The following is a 17,036-nucleotide window of genomic DNA, read 5'->3' on the forward strand; positions in this document are numbered from 1 at the left end:
ACACACGGACAGAAGCAAAATGCCTTTAATTGGGTGGCACGAACGGACAGAAGCAAAATGCCTTTAATTGGGTGGCACAGAGAGGAGCCATAGGGCCTGACAGCCAGCATGACATGGCAGATTTTTGCAGTAACTATAGATTCAGGAGATGGGCACAGGTGAAGGGTTGGGTATCCAGCTACTCGATACCAGTGAGCTCTCTGCCACCTCCCTGCCAGCGTCTGGGACAGACTGGGTGGGGTGTGAAGAGGGAGCCAAAGTCCAGAGCCAGGAGCCCATGAATCAGCATGGAAAATAATTCAGGTAAGGCTAGAGAGACAGGTAGGAGCATTGTCAGTAGGTGCTTCACAGACCACACTTCACCCTCTATTTTCAAGGTGCTTGCCTCCACCCTCACCCAAGGCCCTTTGTTCCAGCTCAGCCCTTAAGAGCCACACTCAAAGACCCTTTCAGGTTCCACTGCTCCTATGAGTCACAATCCAGTCTAGAACTCTCAATGCTTAAAAACTAAAACTCCTTCCTTGCTCAGGTGGGTAAACTCAATAATTTATTAAAATTGTTACTGGTCATAAATCAGAGCCCTAACCCTAACCCAACAGACATTAGAGAAGGAAACAAAGGGGCTCAGACAGAAGAAGGAACATGCCTAGACCACAAATCCCCTCTGGCTTGGCAAAGCTCAGGCCAGAACATTCTTCCAGCAGGTGATAATTTATGTGCATTATAAAAATGATATACACATTTCTAATGCCCTACCTAACACCTTCAGTGTAAGGTCTCATGGGCACTTCAAACTTAATAGGTTCAAAACCAAAAGAAGCTAATGAGTTTTGTCTCTTCCTTTCCAGTACTTATTTCTTTATCTTATCAAACTGCAAAGCTGACCAGTGCTGACTGTAGGCAATTCTGCACAACTTTATTGGCAGTTTCTGAAGCATTAAATGTAACATCTGCTGTAGTTTTTTAGTAGGTACCAATTATCAGGTTACAGAAATTTCTATTCTTAGATTACTAAGAGGTTTTTCTGTTTTATTCTTTAGTTAAATGATTAGTGGTGTAACTGCTGTCTTCTTTATGAGATTCTATATTCCAAAATGGCAGGGCAGGTGTATTTTATTCATCACTACATCACTATTGTATAGCACATAATATGTTCTCAAAAAAAAAAAAAGCTGTTGAACAAATGACAAAACCACAGATACCACTTTCCTGTTCAGACCCTTTCAACTGCTCTCCAGTGCTGACAGCACAGTTTGTCAGTGTGGTCTCCAAACTGCCCCATCAGAATCACACAAAGAAGCTTATTAAAATAACCACGTTTGGGCCCCATTCCAGACAAAGGGAATCAGCAGCTAGGGGTGATGCCAGGAATCTACATTAACAAACATCCCAGCATAGACCAAAGGTCAAAACCACAGGCCTACAGTCAAAACTTCTTGACATGGAGGAGGAGGGGTTGGAGGGCTGAGTGAAAAAGGTGAAGGGATTAAGTACAAATTGGCAGTTAGAAAATTGTCATGGGGATATAAAGTATAGCATAGGGAACATAGTAATATTGTAATAACTATGTATGGTGTCAAATAGACTTATTGCAGGATCCCTCTGTAAATTACATAAATGTCTAACTACTATGCTATACACCTGAGTAATATAATATTGAATGTCAACTGTAATTGGAAAAAAGAATTCTTGACATGGACATTTAGAGTTCTCAGTACTCTGGGAATAATACTTTTCCCCTTCACATCCTCCACACTTCTCCATCTCTGCCTGAAGTGCTTTCCCACTGTCTACACATATTCAATTATCTACTCATTTCTTGAAGCCCAGACTAAAGGAACCGTTCTCCATGAAATCTTCCTGGATCTCAAAAAGTGTCTCACCAGAGCTTCCCAAGCCACTTATGGTACCTTTTTAAGAGTTATGTGTGCTACAACTTCTCTCGCCTGCTACACTGTGAGCCCGTCAAGGCAGGAGTAGCACTAAGTTGCCTGACTATCCCACATGGAGCCTTGCCTGGAGGGATCAATGAACATCAGACGAATAAATAAATGAAGGGAGAATGAAGAGAAATTTTGCCCACAGTAAATAGGAAGTGTAGTACTGGGCATTTGTTCTACTTTGCAGTTTCTATTCTCATAAAAATATCTGCTGCTCTTCCAAAGGAAGAAGAGATTCTAGAGCTTCACACCCCGAATCTCCAGGGTTAGGGCCCAAGAACCCCCTTAAAAAAAAACCACACACAAAAACCCAGATGACTGTGATTTTCATGCAATCCCCACCTCCATAGTCCTCCTCAGCTCCTAAGAGCAACCTCCCCTCTTTGCCTCAGTCACAGTTCTTTTTTCTGTCTCAGTCTGCTGGCTCAGGACACCGCACACAGGCAGATACAAACTATAAAACAATTTGATAAGTGATAAAATCAGACAAACCAGAAGGAAGCTTTGCCCAGAGAGGGGATATACTGAGCTAAGTTTTCAAAGCCAGGATGAGCAGGTACTCAGGCAGTGCTTGCTAGCTCTATACCTTGTGACAGACTGGCAGTGTGTAAGTATGCCCTCACATGTGAGGAGAACCTACTGGCATGAATACAGTGTGGCTCCTATTATAGGTGGCATCTCTTTCCCCTACCCTCAAAAGGCAGAAGAGAGGCCCAGATACCTGTCAATGAGGGAATCCCGCATGCTGGTAGCAATGGTGCTAGGCTGGGCTTCATTCAACTTGAAGACACTCTCCACCACCGATAGCTCTGTGCTGGTTGTGTCCAGGCCACAGAAGGCACACCAGTCGTTCACCACCATCCCAGCAGCGATCACCTCGCTGCCTCGGTTCACAGTGCCCGCCTGCCAAGTGATGGCTCAATGTGGATCACGGCATCAACAACCAAAGTCTCTCCCATAGCTAATGAAGACTCTCCCCAAACCCTGCCCCGGACCTACAGCCCCAATCCCAAACTATGACATGTAATAATCCAGACTCTCAAACCCTGGGCAAAGGGATATGCATCAGCAGGAGACAGAGGTCACAGAAAAAGAATGCTTACCACAAGGGGGACCTGAAGAAGAGAGGACAGCTCATCTTGGTCTTCAATGGAAGTCTTGGGATGTACCAGCCCTCCCTGATTGCTGAAGACACAATAGCTTCCTACTAGCACCTGGTCAGCCACTGTCTGTCTGAAGACTTCCACCTTGAGTACATCAGCCAGGATTTCTTCTGTTTCCTGTCAAAGGTACTGTGCTCAGGGCCCAGAGCTTGGAAGCCAAAGAACCTGAGGCCTTCCATTCCCCAAACCACGTAGGGCTTGATGCCCTAAGCCCCTCATTCCTCTGCTATGTAGCTGCATATGGAAGCCTCACCCAGAAAAGGAGAGGATACAGCCTGGAGCAGAGTTCAGGCATGCTATGGAGCCCCTAATACCTATGTGTGCCCTGAACAGCCAGGGGCTGGTCTCCACACCATACTTTTCCCTCTAACCCACATTCAAGAGTTCAACTGTCAATCGTCTTCCCTGGCCCTGGCTAGAGGACCTGACAAGTCAATCTCCTTGATTCTGAAGGATTAATACCCTCTCTAGATTCTGTCTGACACTGACCACACCACAGAAGGCCTCTACTACTACTATTCCAATGAGTGCCTAAAATGCAAGAGCCTGGGTATAAAGAGAAACCACAAGAGATACCCCTAATTCCTGCCTGCTAGGCAAGAACAGTGTCTAACCACTGACTAGGCTAGTGCTGTGACTCTTGGGCTAAGCTAGCCTGCCTTACCCTGTCCAGGTCTGGGTGGACCAAGGCCACGTAATCGTTGCAGGTGGTGACGTTGCCCAGGGCTGAGAGCCGCTCCTCCACCCGCCGGATCTGCACTGAGTCTGGGAGGCAGTTGCGAATGTGTTGCAGCTCCTGGTCGGTGGTGTTGTTGGGCACCAGAAGACCATGCCTGTTCCCTGGAGAGACCCAAATTGGGGGAGGGCAAGGAAGGACCATGAATATACAAAATGCCTGCTCAGCCCTGGGGGCTGAAGATACAACCCAGCCCAATTAGCTTCTCCAAGAAAGCTTCAGGCCCAGACTCCAGCCCTTCAACTCACTGATCCATACAACACCCAGGTGGACTGGGAGTCCCACTGGGCAGGCCAATGATGGCCCAGGAGTCTGTCCCAACACATTCTACCCACTTTTGTCATCATCACCCAGGGGACTAGGACTAGCAGGTAGGGGTCCTGGCATTAGTTGTAAATTTTATTACTTAAAAATTGAGATGATAATAATAATAATAAAAAAAAATGAGATAACACTACACACCTACCAGAATGGCTAAATTTTTAAAAAGAACATCAATAACAAGTGTTGGCAAAAATATATGGAGCAACCAATAGGAGTGTAAATTGGTCGACTGCTTCAGATAATTATCTGGCATCATCTATTACACTGAATATTCACACACCCTGTGACTCAGCCATTTTCTCCTAGGTATTATATATCTGATAGATATACATACATGTGTTCACTAAATAACATAGCAGCACTATTTATAATAGACCAAACTGAAAACTACCCACTGTCAACAGAATGGATAAATGCATTGCCCACTGTCAACAGGATGGATAAATACATTATGGTATACTTACATAAAACGTACTATACAGCAACAAGAATGAACAAAATACAATTATATTGTAACAACAACGACTAAACCTCTGCCTCCCTCTGCATGGACACAGTTCCATGAACATCTGAGCTCTGAGATACTCCAATCATAAAAAAATCATTATAATAAAAAAAATTTTAACAAGACCACCAAAAGTCAAGCTAAATTCTCCCTTGTTACATAAGAACTTGCTTTAAGTCCTAAGGTCATAGTTAGGGATAAGTGTGTTTTGTCTGAATAAGAAAATACTCAAGAGGCCAACATCAGCCTGATTATGATAAAAAATAAAGGAACAAACTCCTTTACGACCCCAATGAGCAGAACTAGAAATAAGGAGTGGCAGTGAAGGGAGACAGAAACAGTTCAAAGAAAGGACCAATGGCCAGAGTCAATAGTGCTGAGAGGTAGGAGGGCAGGTTGGGATGCCACTCAGAGACACAGTCAAGGGAATTTAAGATTTCAATGGATAACTGAACAAGATGATCCAGAATCTCAGCTTGTCATTTTTTTTAGAGGCAGAAATGGATGTTCAGAAAGAAGTTGCAACTTGCCCAGAGTCAGGGACAGGGGAGAAATGACATTCCAATCTTAGGCGTGGAACTTGGTGAGTCGCTTGGGTTCTATGAGTCTCAGCTTTCTCTTTAGTCAAATTAGGCCAATAATTCCTACTTCCCAGGATCTTCGTGAAGAAGGAATGGAAACAAATGTAAGACCGAAAGCACTTAATGTTATTTGTCCCTGATCGACTGACACTTAGGCTGCAGTCAGGCCCTGGTCTCAGACATTCATTCTGTAGTTTCCGAAGAGAACAGAAGAAAGCCTGGAAATTCTTGGGTCGCTCGGGGTCCCCTCCAGGGGTATAATTAAAGGTGTGGGAGGTTCCACTCCCACCCTCGTTGTCTTCCACCTGGCTTACCCACACACATACGACCGATGATACGGCAGCCGGCGATGGACGCGTGCACCACAGGGATGGTCTCGGCGAGCTCGCCCTCGAACACACTGTAGAAACATGATCTCGGTGGTCACAGGGATGAGGAGCCTGAGCCCTCACTCTGCCGGAGCCTCCGACTTCCAGCACCCCTCCCCACCACCCATCCGCGCACTGCCCGCAGGCTCCGAGGCTCCCGCCTCACCTGTAGAAGTTCTCGGACCCTCCGATGGCCACCAAGCAGTAGGTGTTGGTGAGTTTGGCAAAGCAGCCGACCTCACAGTTGTTCTCGAACGACGCTCGGACCGCCATGAAGCCTGGGGGCTGTGGAGTCGGGAGTTCAGGGCTGGCGGATCCTCTCCCAGCCCCGGGTCCTGGTCCCCGGGCCTCGGCTCCTCAGACCTGACGGCGACCCCACTCTTCTCGGCCCCTCAGACCTTCGGTCCGGCCCACTGGGCCCCTCCAGACTCTCCAGCTCTGAATCCTCCGGCCCCCACCCCTCACGATCTGGGGCACCCGAGCTGACCCTTCCGGTCTCCCTCCACGCAGACTCACCAGGTAACCGCAAAGTCCACACGCGACACCAGACCCTTCTCCTCCCTTAGTGTGTTTCCGTTTCCGTCTCCACCTGGGAGACTTCCGGGAGAGGGCGACGCACCCTGCCGCGCATGCGGCCACACTAGCTCCATCCTCTGGGAGGACTCTGTGGTTGCAAGGCGTTGGACGCGAGGCCGCCTGCCCCACCCCCAGGATGCTCCCATTCCTTCCTTCCTTCCTTCATTCATTCGTCGCTCACTCATTCAGGAGCTTTCTTGGAGGTACAATAAACCGAGACCTGTGGCTGGTTGGACGTAAGGCATAAGAGAGGAGGAGCCAGGGATGTCTCGCTGATGAATTGATGATGTAGGTATTTACTGAAGTAAAGCCTGAGGAGGAAGAGCAGGTGTGGGGACGGTGACCAGCTAAGTGTAAGGTGCGGGACAGACGTTCAGGCCGGATCTGGAGCCCAGGGGAGAGTAAAGCGCTGAGATTTGCGGCTGATTCCTGGGGTGAATGAGGTCACCCATGGAGAAGGTGAGACTAGGTGAGAAGTTAGACCAGGACAGAGGCTGGAGAAGAAGGCGCAGAGAGAAAAGTAGAGGAAACAAGTCTGAAGAAGGTACTGGAGAGAGGGGAGGATAGATGAAGCAGGGTCTTAGGGAGGGTCCTGAGTGGGCAAGGGTGGAGGTGCTGACTGGCTTCCACTCTGTGCCCCTTGCATGTGCTTGGTCACTCAGCAGCCACTTTCTATCCCTGGGACAGATGGTGGTGGTTAAGGGATATGCGCTTGTGGACGAGATGTACTTGACCCACAATTTGTAGGATCTACAAGAGCCCCAGGAGCTCTCAGAATGTCACAGTGAGGGCAGAAGGTGCTTTGAGCCCCTTTCCTCCCCTCATCCCTCCTGTGGCCATCCATGTTCTACCAGGGAGCCCTTCATAACTGGCTCGAGTGGTGCCCTCCCCCTCCCCCCAGCACTTACTTCCATAACTCCACCTTCTTCAGGATACACCAAGCTGCAGCTGAGTCATAACATGTCTGCTTTTATTCATTTCTATCATGTATAATACTATTCCTGGCAGGGGGTGAGCTCAGAAAAAGGACCCACAACTTGTCAGAGCCTGTGCTTCAAGGAACACTCAGCAAAAGTGTGTGCATGTGTGTGTGTGTGTGTGTGTGTGTGTGTGTGTGTGTGTGTGTGTGTCAGAGTCTGGGTATACATATCCTCTGTATACTCCCCAGTTCCTCTCAGACCCACTCTGTCGTTCCCCTCCCTGGTCTCTCTTCACCTGATTCCCTCTACCAGGAATTTCTAAACCCTCTCTTCTCTCTGTCCAAATCCTCCCCATTCTTCAAAGCCTGGCTCAAAGGCTGCCTCTTCTAAGAAACTCCTTATGACTCCACCATCACCACAACTCTCTGCCCTTCATTCCTTACCACACTCTGTCACTGGTTAGCCTTTAATTAGATACAGCCTTGTTTTGCTGGCCAGTGGTTTATGCATTTAATCCAGGGACTGTGTCTGATTTATTTGTCAGCCCTATGTCATCCCCAGCAGGGCAGGGTACACAGCTTAGGTACAAGAAAATACTAGTTGGTATGTGCTGTGTGTGTGTGTGTGTGTGTGTGTGTGTGTCTGTGTGTGTGTGTGTGTGTGTCTGTGTGTTTAGTGCATATTTATGGTCTGTGGATCTTGAGGGATCTACAATGTGACTGAATGCATATATTTTATGTAGCCATTCATTTAGCCAAATGACATTTATTGTGTTTGTGGGTGTGCAGTTGTGGGTGTGAACACTGTGAGTGTGTTATGTATATTATACAGGCATTTGGGGCATCTCTATGATGTGCGTATTTTGTGTGCATGGGGACGTATGAACTGTCGATATCATGTGTCATGTCTGTGCAAAAACACAATCTTAAGAGTCAGAGACACACGGCTCCTACTCTGCCATTTACTTAGACCTGATTCCAAGCAAGTTATCCAACTCTCTGGGCCTCAGCTTCCACATTTATAAAATAGGGAAGATAACACCTAAGATCCTAGAATTGTATATCTACTAGAGGGCTACCTTGTAGGATGTTATGAAGATAAAGGATGAGAAGTAACCATGTGAAGTGCCCAACACAGTGGCAAATGACATTATGGGTTCCATTTTCCCATGTATGTGTGTATGTGTGTGTGTAAGCAAGCATCCTGAGCCCAGGGAGTATCTAAACTGGACTTCTAGACACCCTCTCCTCCCCACGCATCCCCTGCCTGATCTCCCACCCAGAGCAAACCTATAGTCTCAGCAGATGGAGGAGGAATGTTTCTCTGCGGGGAGCAAGACTAGGACTCAAAGCGGCTTCGGAGCAGCTTGAACTTGGACTTGTTGTACTTAGTGATGAGGTCCAGTTTGCTGTGGCCCAAGGTCAACCGTTTCTCATCCCCAGATGGTCCATTGCTACTGCCATTGTGCTGGCCACCTGTGGGGCCCCCAGGAAGGCCAGGCTCAGTTCCCTGCCTGGCACCCTGCAATTGATGATACTTGGTGATGAGGTCCAGCTTGCTGTGGCCCAGAGTCAGCCGCTTCTCATCCTCAGAGCCCACTCCAGGCTTGCGGGCAGGGCCTGGTCCAGGGAGACCATTGGGCCCAGGCCCCTCACCCCGGAATGGGCCAAACTTTGTGATGAGGTCCAGCTGGCTGTGGCCCAGGGTCTGCCGTCGCTCATCTGGACTCTGCTTGCCAGCCCTGGCTGAGGACTTGGCTTCAGGGGACGCTCTGGAGCCCCTAGCCATGGGGTGCTGTATCAAGAGGTCCAGTTGGCCATGGCTGTGGTTTGAAGACAGTCTCTTGTCCTCTGGGGTCCTATCGCCAGGTCTGGGAGAACCTGACTCAGGGGCACCCCCAGCACTCTGGGCCCGGGGCAGGAGATCCAACTGGTTGTATCTCTGGTTTGAGGACAACTTCCTGTCCCCTGAGGTCTGCTCTCTAGGCCAAAGGGAGCCTGAGTTGGGAGTTACCCCAGAATCAGGGCCTCCTGCTTCTCGGGCTCCGGGGAAGGGGGCGAGGCGATCCACCTGGCCATGGCTCTGACTCAGAGACACCTTCTTCTCCTCCACTGTCTCCAGAGCTGTGCCATGTACCCAGCGGCCTCGTGGGGGGCTAGGTTCCTGGCTTCCTGGGAGCTCATTCTCTGGGAGCCGGGACAGGACTGGGACACCCCGGGGGAAGGAGAGGAAGGGGCGTGGGGGAGCAAGCAGAGGTGACCCTACTGTCCGGGTCAAGGGGCTGTTTCTGTTGTGGTTAAGGGCAGGGGAAGACTGGGACCATGGGGATGCCCCCAACTTGCCCAGGTTGGCCCTGTAGGGTCCTGGTGGGGAGCCATGGTTAGGATCTGACAGCTGACGTTGCAGGAAGGGTTGGCCACTGGCCTCACGACGAGCAGGGCCTGGGGATGAGGACCCCATACCCGTGTCACTGCGGCCACCGCCTCCTGGTAGAGTGAGGTAGGAAGAACAGCCCATGAGAGGGGAGCGCTTGATGCTGCTGAGGCTGGTGCTGGATGGTGATGAGGACATAGGACTTAGGATACCAGGCCTGAAGGCCCGGGCCACTGGGGGAGGGCACAGTGCCCTGGGATCCTCACCGCCGCAGAAGCCCTCCACAGGCTGTGACTCAGCATACAGACAGCGGAACTCCCGGTCAAAGTCTTCCACGATGCATCCCCTCAGCTGCAGGACCATGCTAGTGTGGGCCTGGCTGCAAAGCCAGGTGAAGCTGGAGGCAGAGGGTCAGGGTCAGGAGGCAAATTATAGGACCCTGGGGCTAGGCAGGTGTCACAACCAGAAGATCATACCAAGACAACTCTACCACCATGAGGGCCAAATGAGGGGCAGACCTCTGAGTCCAGAGTCTGTGCAAGTCCTAGCCAGCTTAGTGGACTTGGACACATGGTTTTCCATCACAGGATCTTAACTTCCCCACCTGTAAAATGGACCAGGGCAAGTTCCCTGAAGTCCCTCCAGTTCCAAAGTGCAACTGTTATATTCTGTGCCAATGGCATTAAAGTCCTCCCACAGAGCTAGCACCTCCAAGTCCCAGCCTGGGCCTGTCTCGCTACCCACACTGTCCACTGAGCCCCCTGCACAATGCCTGGCATGGGGCAGCTGCTCAGTTCATGTTGGAAAAGGGATGAATGAAGGAAAGTTCAAAGCTGCCAGATCTCAGGTGCCTTTGTCAGCCAGTAGCCCAGCCCCAGGCCCCTCTCCCCTCCATCCCACTTGCTCACCTGTAGCTGCCCGCCACCACCTGCTCACAGTCGATGATGACGAACTTCTCCAAGGCCTGCCCGGTGAAGCGGCGGCCTGCCTTGCTGCAGTATGTGTCCCCACAGGTGCTTCGCACACGCATGTTCTGGACCAAGAAGGGATGAAGGTTGGGGGCTGACTTTGAGAAAATGAGACTCAAGCCATGTCTAAAGCCCATGGGGTGTCTGAGCCTTAAACAGCTAAGGGAATCCACTTCCCCATTCCTGTTGACCCCCAATGCTCACTGACCACCCAACTGACTCTTCTGCCCTTTCTGACTCCCCACCCCACCCCCTGGTTACAGCCTCTGTCCCTTACTGACCGGCAGGTGCCCTCCATTGAGGTCCATCTTGTAGCACATCTCCAGGAAGTGCCTCAGGTGCTCCTGAGCCAGGAGAAGGTAAACGGGGACACCACGCCTACTAGAGGCCTCCATGAGGTCACATAGGAGCTCCATGTCAGTGAATATGTCCATCACCACAGCTACCACCTGAGGGAGGGAGGGGAAGCTCAGCCTTGCCAGAGGCACTGCCTAGCCCAGGGGTAGGGGCTGGATCCGAGGAAAAGAGCACTGGACGGAAAATCAGGCCAGAGCCAGCAAAAAAACTGGGAAGGATTTTTAGCGATGACCTAGCCCAGGGGGTCTTAACTTAGACACAAGGTGGTTTCACTGTCTTAAAGTCCTTTGTGTGCATTTTTTTTTCCTTAAGGACTGTCTTAAAGTCCTTTGTGTGCGTTTTTTTTTTTTCATAAGATTCTCAAAGATGTCTGTGGATCAACTGTACTAGTCTAACGCTCCACTCTACATATGAGGAAACTGAGGCCCAGAAGGGCGAAAGAGTCAGAAGCAGAACCCAGACCCCAATTCCCAGTCTAGGTCCTCACTTACTCTCCCCACTAGCTCTGGCCCAGGGACTGTCTGAGGCTCCCTTCTCAAGGATCAGAGTGCAAGCCAGTTACTGGGGTCTTCAACGCCCTTTGCCAGACCTGCCTCAGTCCCTGTGAAGCTACAGAGATCTGTGTGACATCTTATACCCACAGACTCCCTCACTTCCACCGATGCCACATGGTACCAGGTTTTCTGCTCAGTGGAGGGGCTGGTGCCTGTGGCCTCCCTCATAACGGGCTGCCTCAAAGAAGCTCTGAAAAATCCCTGGCACCGCCAAGCCCCCACGTGTCCCTTCCCATTGCATATATCTGCTGTGAGAACCTTCTCTCCTAGTCCAGGCTGAGAGGGAGGAGTCGCAGAGCAAAGCTCTCCAACTGGAGCCACACAGGACTCGGTTCAAACCTGCTACTGCTAGTGATACAGCTTTGGGTGAGTTGCTTCACCTCTGGAAGCCTCGACCTACTCATCAGCTAATGGAAATAATGACAGCTACATCTCAGAATGAAATGTGGAAATACTCAACACACAACAGAAGCTTAATAAATATTCCTTTCCTGCTGCCTCCTTAACAACGAGGACATGAGGTGGAAGGGGAAGGAAGCCCTTCCTGAGGTCACTCAGTCAGTGACAGCCCAGAGCGGAAGCCTAGCTTCTGGCCCAGAGGTGGACGGTCTAGATAGGGGTGAGGAGGCAAGGCTCTGGGGGATGCCCTAGTCCATGGCACAGGCCTGGCCAGGAGTAGAGAGAACAAGAACAGGCAGAAAAGATCAAAGAAGCAGGGGTGACGACAGCAGCCACAGCAGCTACCACACTAATAACTCCATTCCCGGTGCCAGTTAGGCCTGGTCCTCCCCTGCCTGGGGTGCAGGTAGGTCTTCCAGGTTGGCTCATGCTGGTGGGATCTCAGCATCTTGGCTCCCGCTCTCTGCGGCAGGCACCCTCTGGGCTGCTTCCCCAGACAGGGACACTGAAGCCAACCTACCTCAAATCCTGCCTGGGGTCATCTGCTTCATTCTCCTGTCTCCTGAGTCAGAGGTCTCCTTCTTTGGGCCCAGCTAGAGATACAGTGCACAAGGGGCGAGGGGCAGATGGGGACATGCACCAGGTGGCAGGGCTGTGCCTAGGGCCCAGGGCCTGAGTCAGGACCACTTCTTGTCTCCCCGAGCCCGGAACTCTTCACCAACTGAGTGGACCTTCCTGAGCAAGCCCCAGACCCTCTCTGGCTTCAGTTTTGTTCTGTGTAAGTCAAAAGGTGGCTCAGATGTTCACCAAGGTTGGGGTTCTTAGTTTGGGAATCATAAACCTTTTTGAGAATCTGATGAAGGCCACAGACCCTCTCCCAAGAAAGAAGCAGAGAGGATCCCCCCCTGCAATATGGACAATTTGTATGCATTTTCAGGGTGTTTGTGGAGTCTCTGAAGGCCACCCACTATTCCCTGCTTATCCATAATGTCGCGTGCCAAGGGGTTACCAAGGTAAATAAAACACTTGCACTGTCTAAGAGCCTGTGATCTGATAGAGGGCAGAAGTTCTAGTCCCAGTGCTGCCCCTAAGCTGCTGTATGTCCATGGGCTTGTCCCTTCCCTCCCCTGGCCTGTTTTCCATATCTGTGAAATGAATGTCTGGAGAGGTGAGGGCCTTACCGTGCGTGCCTGACTAAAGAGGAAACGCAGAAGGTCTTTGATGTTCTTGGTCTTGTCCCGTTGGAAGTGAACCACAGCCTGGGTGGGGCCGAAGCCCGTGGCCTGTGGAACCTCAGGCCAGCCCAAGTCCAGGTCTGGGGGTTCTGTGTCAGAGGCCATGGGAAAGTAAGTGCCCGAAGTGACTTCGGAGATCAGGCTGAGGCGGTCGGGCCCTGAGGCCTCCAGTCCCTGGGCCACGCCAAGCTCAGGACCCCCATGCACATGGCTGGTCATGTAGTCCACATCCAGGGCGCTCAAGAAGGGCAGTTCCCGCTCCTCAGAGATGACTTGCAGGTAGGCAGCCTCGCCCCGCTCCAGAAGGGCATCGGTTGCCAGCCGGGCGGCCTCGCTGTGCTGAAGCACCAGTGGTGAGCTCTCCCGCCACCAAGGCCGCTTCAGCTCCTCCACCCTGCCCCGCAGGGATCCTGCCATACCCTGGGCTCCCGGACTCCCAGGCCTTAGGCCTCCGAACATGCCTGTCCACCTGGCTGCTGTCACCCTCCAACGGTCTCCATGGCCTCTGTCCTGGGCTGGCTACAGCAGGAAGAAGATACCAGCAAACCCGTCTCCTGCCTGTCCACCCCGTGTGTGACGGGGCCCCCAACACGTTGCCGCCCTAAGTCAGAGTGCTAAGCTCCGCCTCATTGCCCCTGGCTTCTGGAACCTGTCAGGTCAGCCCCACCTGTCTGCCTGCTGTTAGGACTTGCCCTCCGAGGGGAAAGTCGGTGGTAGGCCCTCAGCACACTCCTGCCCTCATCTCTCTCCCGCCCCACCCTAGCATTGCCTCCCCCATCCCCACCAGGCTCCTAGCAAATCCTAACCTCTCAGAGCCCCCATGAGGTTGTATTATGGTTCAGAGGGGCCCGGGCCTATGCAGGGACGGACACACACACACACACACACACACACACACGTGCATATACTAGGGTGGATGAATGACTCAAGACGCCAAGGTAAAGACATGAACACACAAGCAGACAGGCTGACTGACATACTGAGAGTTGACAAAGGCTGATATGTGCAGACCACACATTTTGATCACATTTCAACTGACCCAAACACTAATTCAAAGAATGTCCATACCCCAAACCTATCATGATGGATATTGCAAGCCTCAGCACACCTGCGCACAGGCCCTAAATAAGAGCCGAAGGCAGTGTCACACAAAATTGCCAAGGACGTCACCTATCTGTCCCCTTTCTAGGCCTCTTTTTGCTCCCATAATAGTCCTGCCATTCTCCACCTCCCTAACTGTGGCACTCACAGTCGCCTGTCCCACCCTCACCCAGTTCTGAGCCCATTCTGCAAGAGTCTAGAATAGTGGCTCTCACCCGAGAGTCCCCAAGAATGGCCAGGATGTGCTAAAATGCAGATCCCCAGGCTCCACCCACTTGAGTAGGCTTCTGGAACCTGCTTTTTTAACAGGTGCCCTTGGCTGCATCTGGGGCAGTGGGCTGAGGCCCACCCCTGGAATGCTGTTCCAGATGGCTGCATTTCCAACACCTTCAACTCTGGAGAAGTTCTTTGTCCTGGTGGGGGCCAGACCACAGCCTTCCTCCTCTCCTCAGGAGCTGAGTATTAAATGGTTAGTGAGAAAGTTTGTTTCAGAGGCTAGGAGAAGCACACTGCAAAGTCAGGAGGCAAAAAGGGCTGGCAGATTTCTTATCTCTGCTCTTTGACAAGAGCCAAAGTCCCAGAGTCCTGAGGAGCATGGGTGGGAGGCATTGCTCTGGGGAAGGGAGGCGGGGGATCAGCAGGCAGCAGCTCGTTGGGGAAGCAGGGCAGGCAGAAGTGGTCACAATGGTGCAAAGTGCCAGCCTGAGGGACCACCTTTCTATGGAGGGACAAGGTCCAATGGGGAGGGCCAGGAGAGCAGGAAACCTAACGCTGTGTCTCAAGACCCTGGTTAGTAATGATTGCAACTGGTTTGTTTATCTGTGATCATGTCCAGAGCACAGGTTCTTCTGTGTCCACAGAACTTCATACAGGGTCCAACACATGCACAAGGGGCAGGAGGGAGATTTAGGGGCCCCCTATGTCCAGCTGGCCCCTGGGACCAAAGATGAAAGGGAATGGGCTTTGTTTTTAAGGCGTCTAGAAGTGGGGAGACAAGGCCAAGGAACATTCCATCCCATCTCAGAGTTAGGGCCAGAAATTGGAGCACCATGTGTTCAGAAGAGGCCCTTCCCTGGGGCTGGGGAGGTATGTGAGGGGCAGGGGTTTTAGTAAGCAGAGCCAGACTGTGGGAGGGTAATGAGCTGTGGGGGTAGCCGAGGCGGCAGGGCCTTCATTAGGGCCTTATCTCCAGATTTGTCTAAGGGGAGAACCAGGCCTTATCTGGGCTGAAGTAGTGCTCCTGGGCGGGGAGGTAGCCCTGTGTCTGTGTCGCTGAGTTCCTATGTTTATCCCTGAGTGTGGACATATCTACCTGATGGTATATATTTTGGGCTCGGTCTTTTTAAAACTTCTTTTTAATTGTGGTAAAATGCACATAACATCAAGTTTACCATCTTAACCATAATATAACATAAAGTTTACCATCTTAACTATGTACAGTTCAGTGGCATTAAGTGGATTCACATTGTTGTGCGACCATCACCAACTACATCTATCTCCAGAACTCTTTTCCTCTTGCAAAACTACCCTTTAAACAACAGCTTCCCATTTCCTCCTCTTCCCATCCTGGTAACCACCTCTCTACTTTCTATTTCTATGAATTTGACTTCTCTAGGTACCTCACGTAAGTGGAATCATACAGTATTTGTCCTTTTGTGACTGGCACATTTCACTTAGCTAATGTCCTCAAGGATCAGTCATGTTGTAGCCTGTCTCAGAATTCTCTTCCTTTTTAAGGCTGAGTAATATTCCATTGTGTGTATATACCACGTTTATCTATTCACCCACTGATGAACACTTGGGTTATTTCTACCTTTTGACTGTTGTGAATAATGCTGCTTGAATATGGGTATACAAATTTGGCTCAGCATTTTTACACATTTTCCTCCATGCCCATGTTTATTAGATTCCATTTTTGTAAGTAAAAAACTACTGAATATTGGCAATTTCCTAAGGCTCAATTCAACATATATACCTATACCTGTGCAGAACTGTACCTGTGCATGTACGTACATGTACATACTGGATGTTTGTGCATCTGCTTGACTGCCTTTAAGTATCCAGCCGCACGTCACTGTATATTTACCTGTGTGCACAGCTGTGTATACGTACTTATGTGTGCATGTCTGGGTGTAGATCTATTTGTGTGCGTGAGCGCCTGGTCAGTGGTCTTTATCTCTAAATCTGGACTGCAAGGATGGGAAGACTGACTTGAAGGGATCCCCAACATCCTAATAATGAAAATGTGTAAATCAAATCAAATTCCCTAGGGCTGCAAGACTGGTAGGCCCTCCCTATGGGCTGAGTGGGTAAAGGGCAACAAGAGGGTAGATGGATCCTGGCCATGGGCCTTGGCCTAGGGGTAGGGACCCAGGGTGATGGGAGCCATATGGATAGCTAAGCCCAGACCCTAGCTGCAGTGTGTTGGGCACAGTCCCCTTAATAACTGTTATTAAGAGAAAGAAAAATATTTTCCTGTCCAGGAGGTGTGTCAGGCGCCTGCCTGGCATCATTCTGCCCTCCTGGGGGCCATTTAGCCTTGTCTTGAACAACTTGAGTGGCGCCTGAGCAGGTGACTGTCCTGCGGGGGTGGTGGGAACAGAGGCTGGGCTGCAGCCCTCCAGGTACAGGATGCTCTGATGCCAACCCTGCTACACACCTTTAACGTGACACCTCTGGGTCAGGGCGTATTCCTGGGGAAAAGCAGCCAGGGCAAGTAAGAGAGCCAGAGTGTGCCCAAATCCCTTGAATCAAGGCAAAGTGACCCAAGATCCAGAGATACAGGGCCAAGTGGTAAAGATTCCCAGAGGTTGGCTCGAGCTGGACATTGAAGGATGAGAAATATTTCAAGACATGTAGAATGGCAAGCAGGGCGTTCCACACTGGAGGACTAGAGGGTTAAGGGCATGCCCAGTGAAGGAAGTGGGGGCAGCGGT

The 17,036-nt window shown here is 50.9% G+C and overlaps 2 protein-coding genes across 2 annotated transcripts; both read right to left on the reverse strand.

The window, feature by feature from the left end:
- Positions 1-45: 45 nt before the first annotated feature.
- Positions 46-6,284, reverse strand: EIF6 (eukaryotic translation initiation factor 6). Its single transcript, XM_006921749.3, has 7 exons — positions 6,134-6,284; positions 5,784-5,902; positions 5,564-5,649; positions 3,768-3,943; positions 3,044-3,220; positions 2,662-2,843; positions 46-309 (listed from the first exon to the last, which is right to left on the reverse strand). The coding sequence occupies exons 2-7, from the start codon at positions 5,888-5,890 to the stop codon at positions 300-302; spliced, it is 738 nt and encodes a 245-aa protein (XP_006921811.1). The 5' UTR covers positions 5,891-5,902; positions 6,134-6,284; the 3' UTR covers positions 46-299.
- An 858-nt stretch (positions 6,285-7,142) lies between these two features.
- FAM83C (family with sequence similarity 83 member C) lies at positions 7,143-13,748 on the reverse strand. The gene is made up of 4 exons (XM_006921750.3): positions 12,946-13,748; positions 10,736-10,903; positions 10,395-10,519; positions 7,143-9,883 (listed from the first exon to the last, which is right to left on the reverse strand). Exons 1-4 carry the CDS (start codon positions 13,456-13,458, stop codon positions 8,452-8,454), a joined length of 2,238 nt encoding a protein of 745 aa, XP_006921812.1. The 5' UTR covers positions 13,459-13,748; the 3' UTR covers positions 7,143-8,451.
- Between the last annotated feature and the right edge of the window lie 3,288 nt (positions 13,749-17,036).

The sequence above is a fragment of the Pteropus alecto genome, unplaced genomic scaffold (genome assembly GCF_000325575.1).
Source record: "Pteropus alecto unplaced genomic scaffold, ASM32557v1 scaffold45, whole genome shotgun sequence".
Taxonomy (NCBI): domain Eukaryota; kingdom Metazoa; phylum Chordata; class Mammalia; order Chiroptera; family Pteropodidae; genus Pteropus; species Pteropus alecto.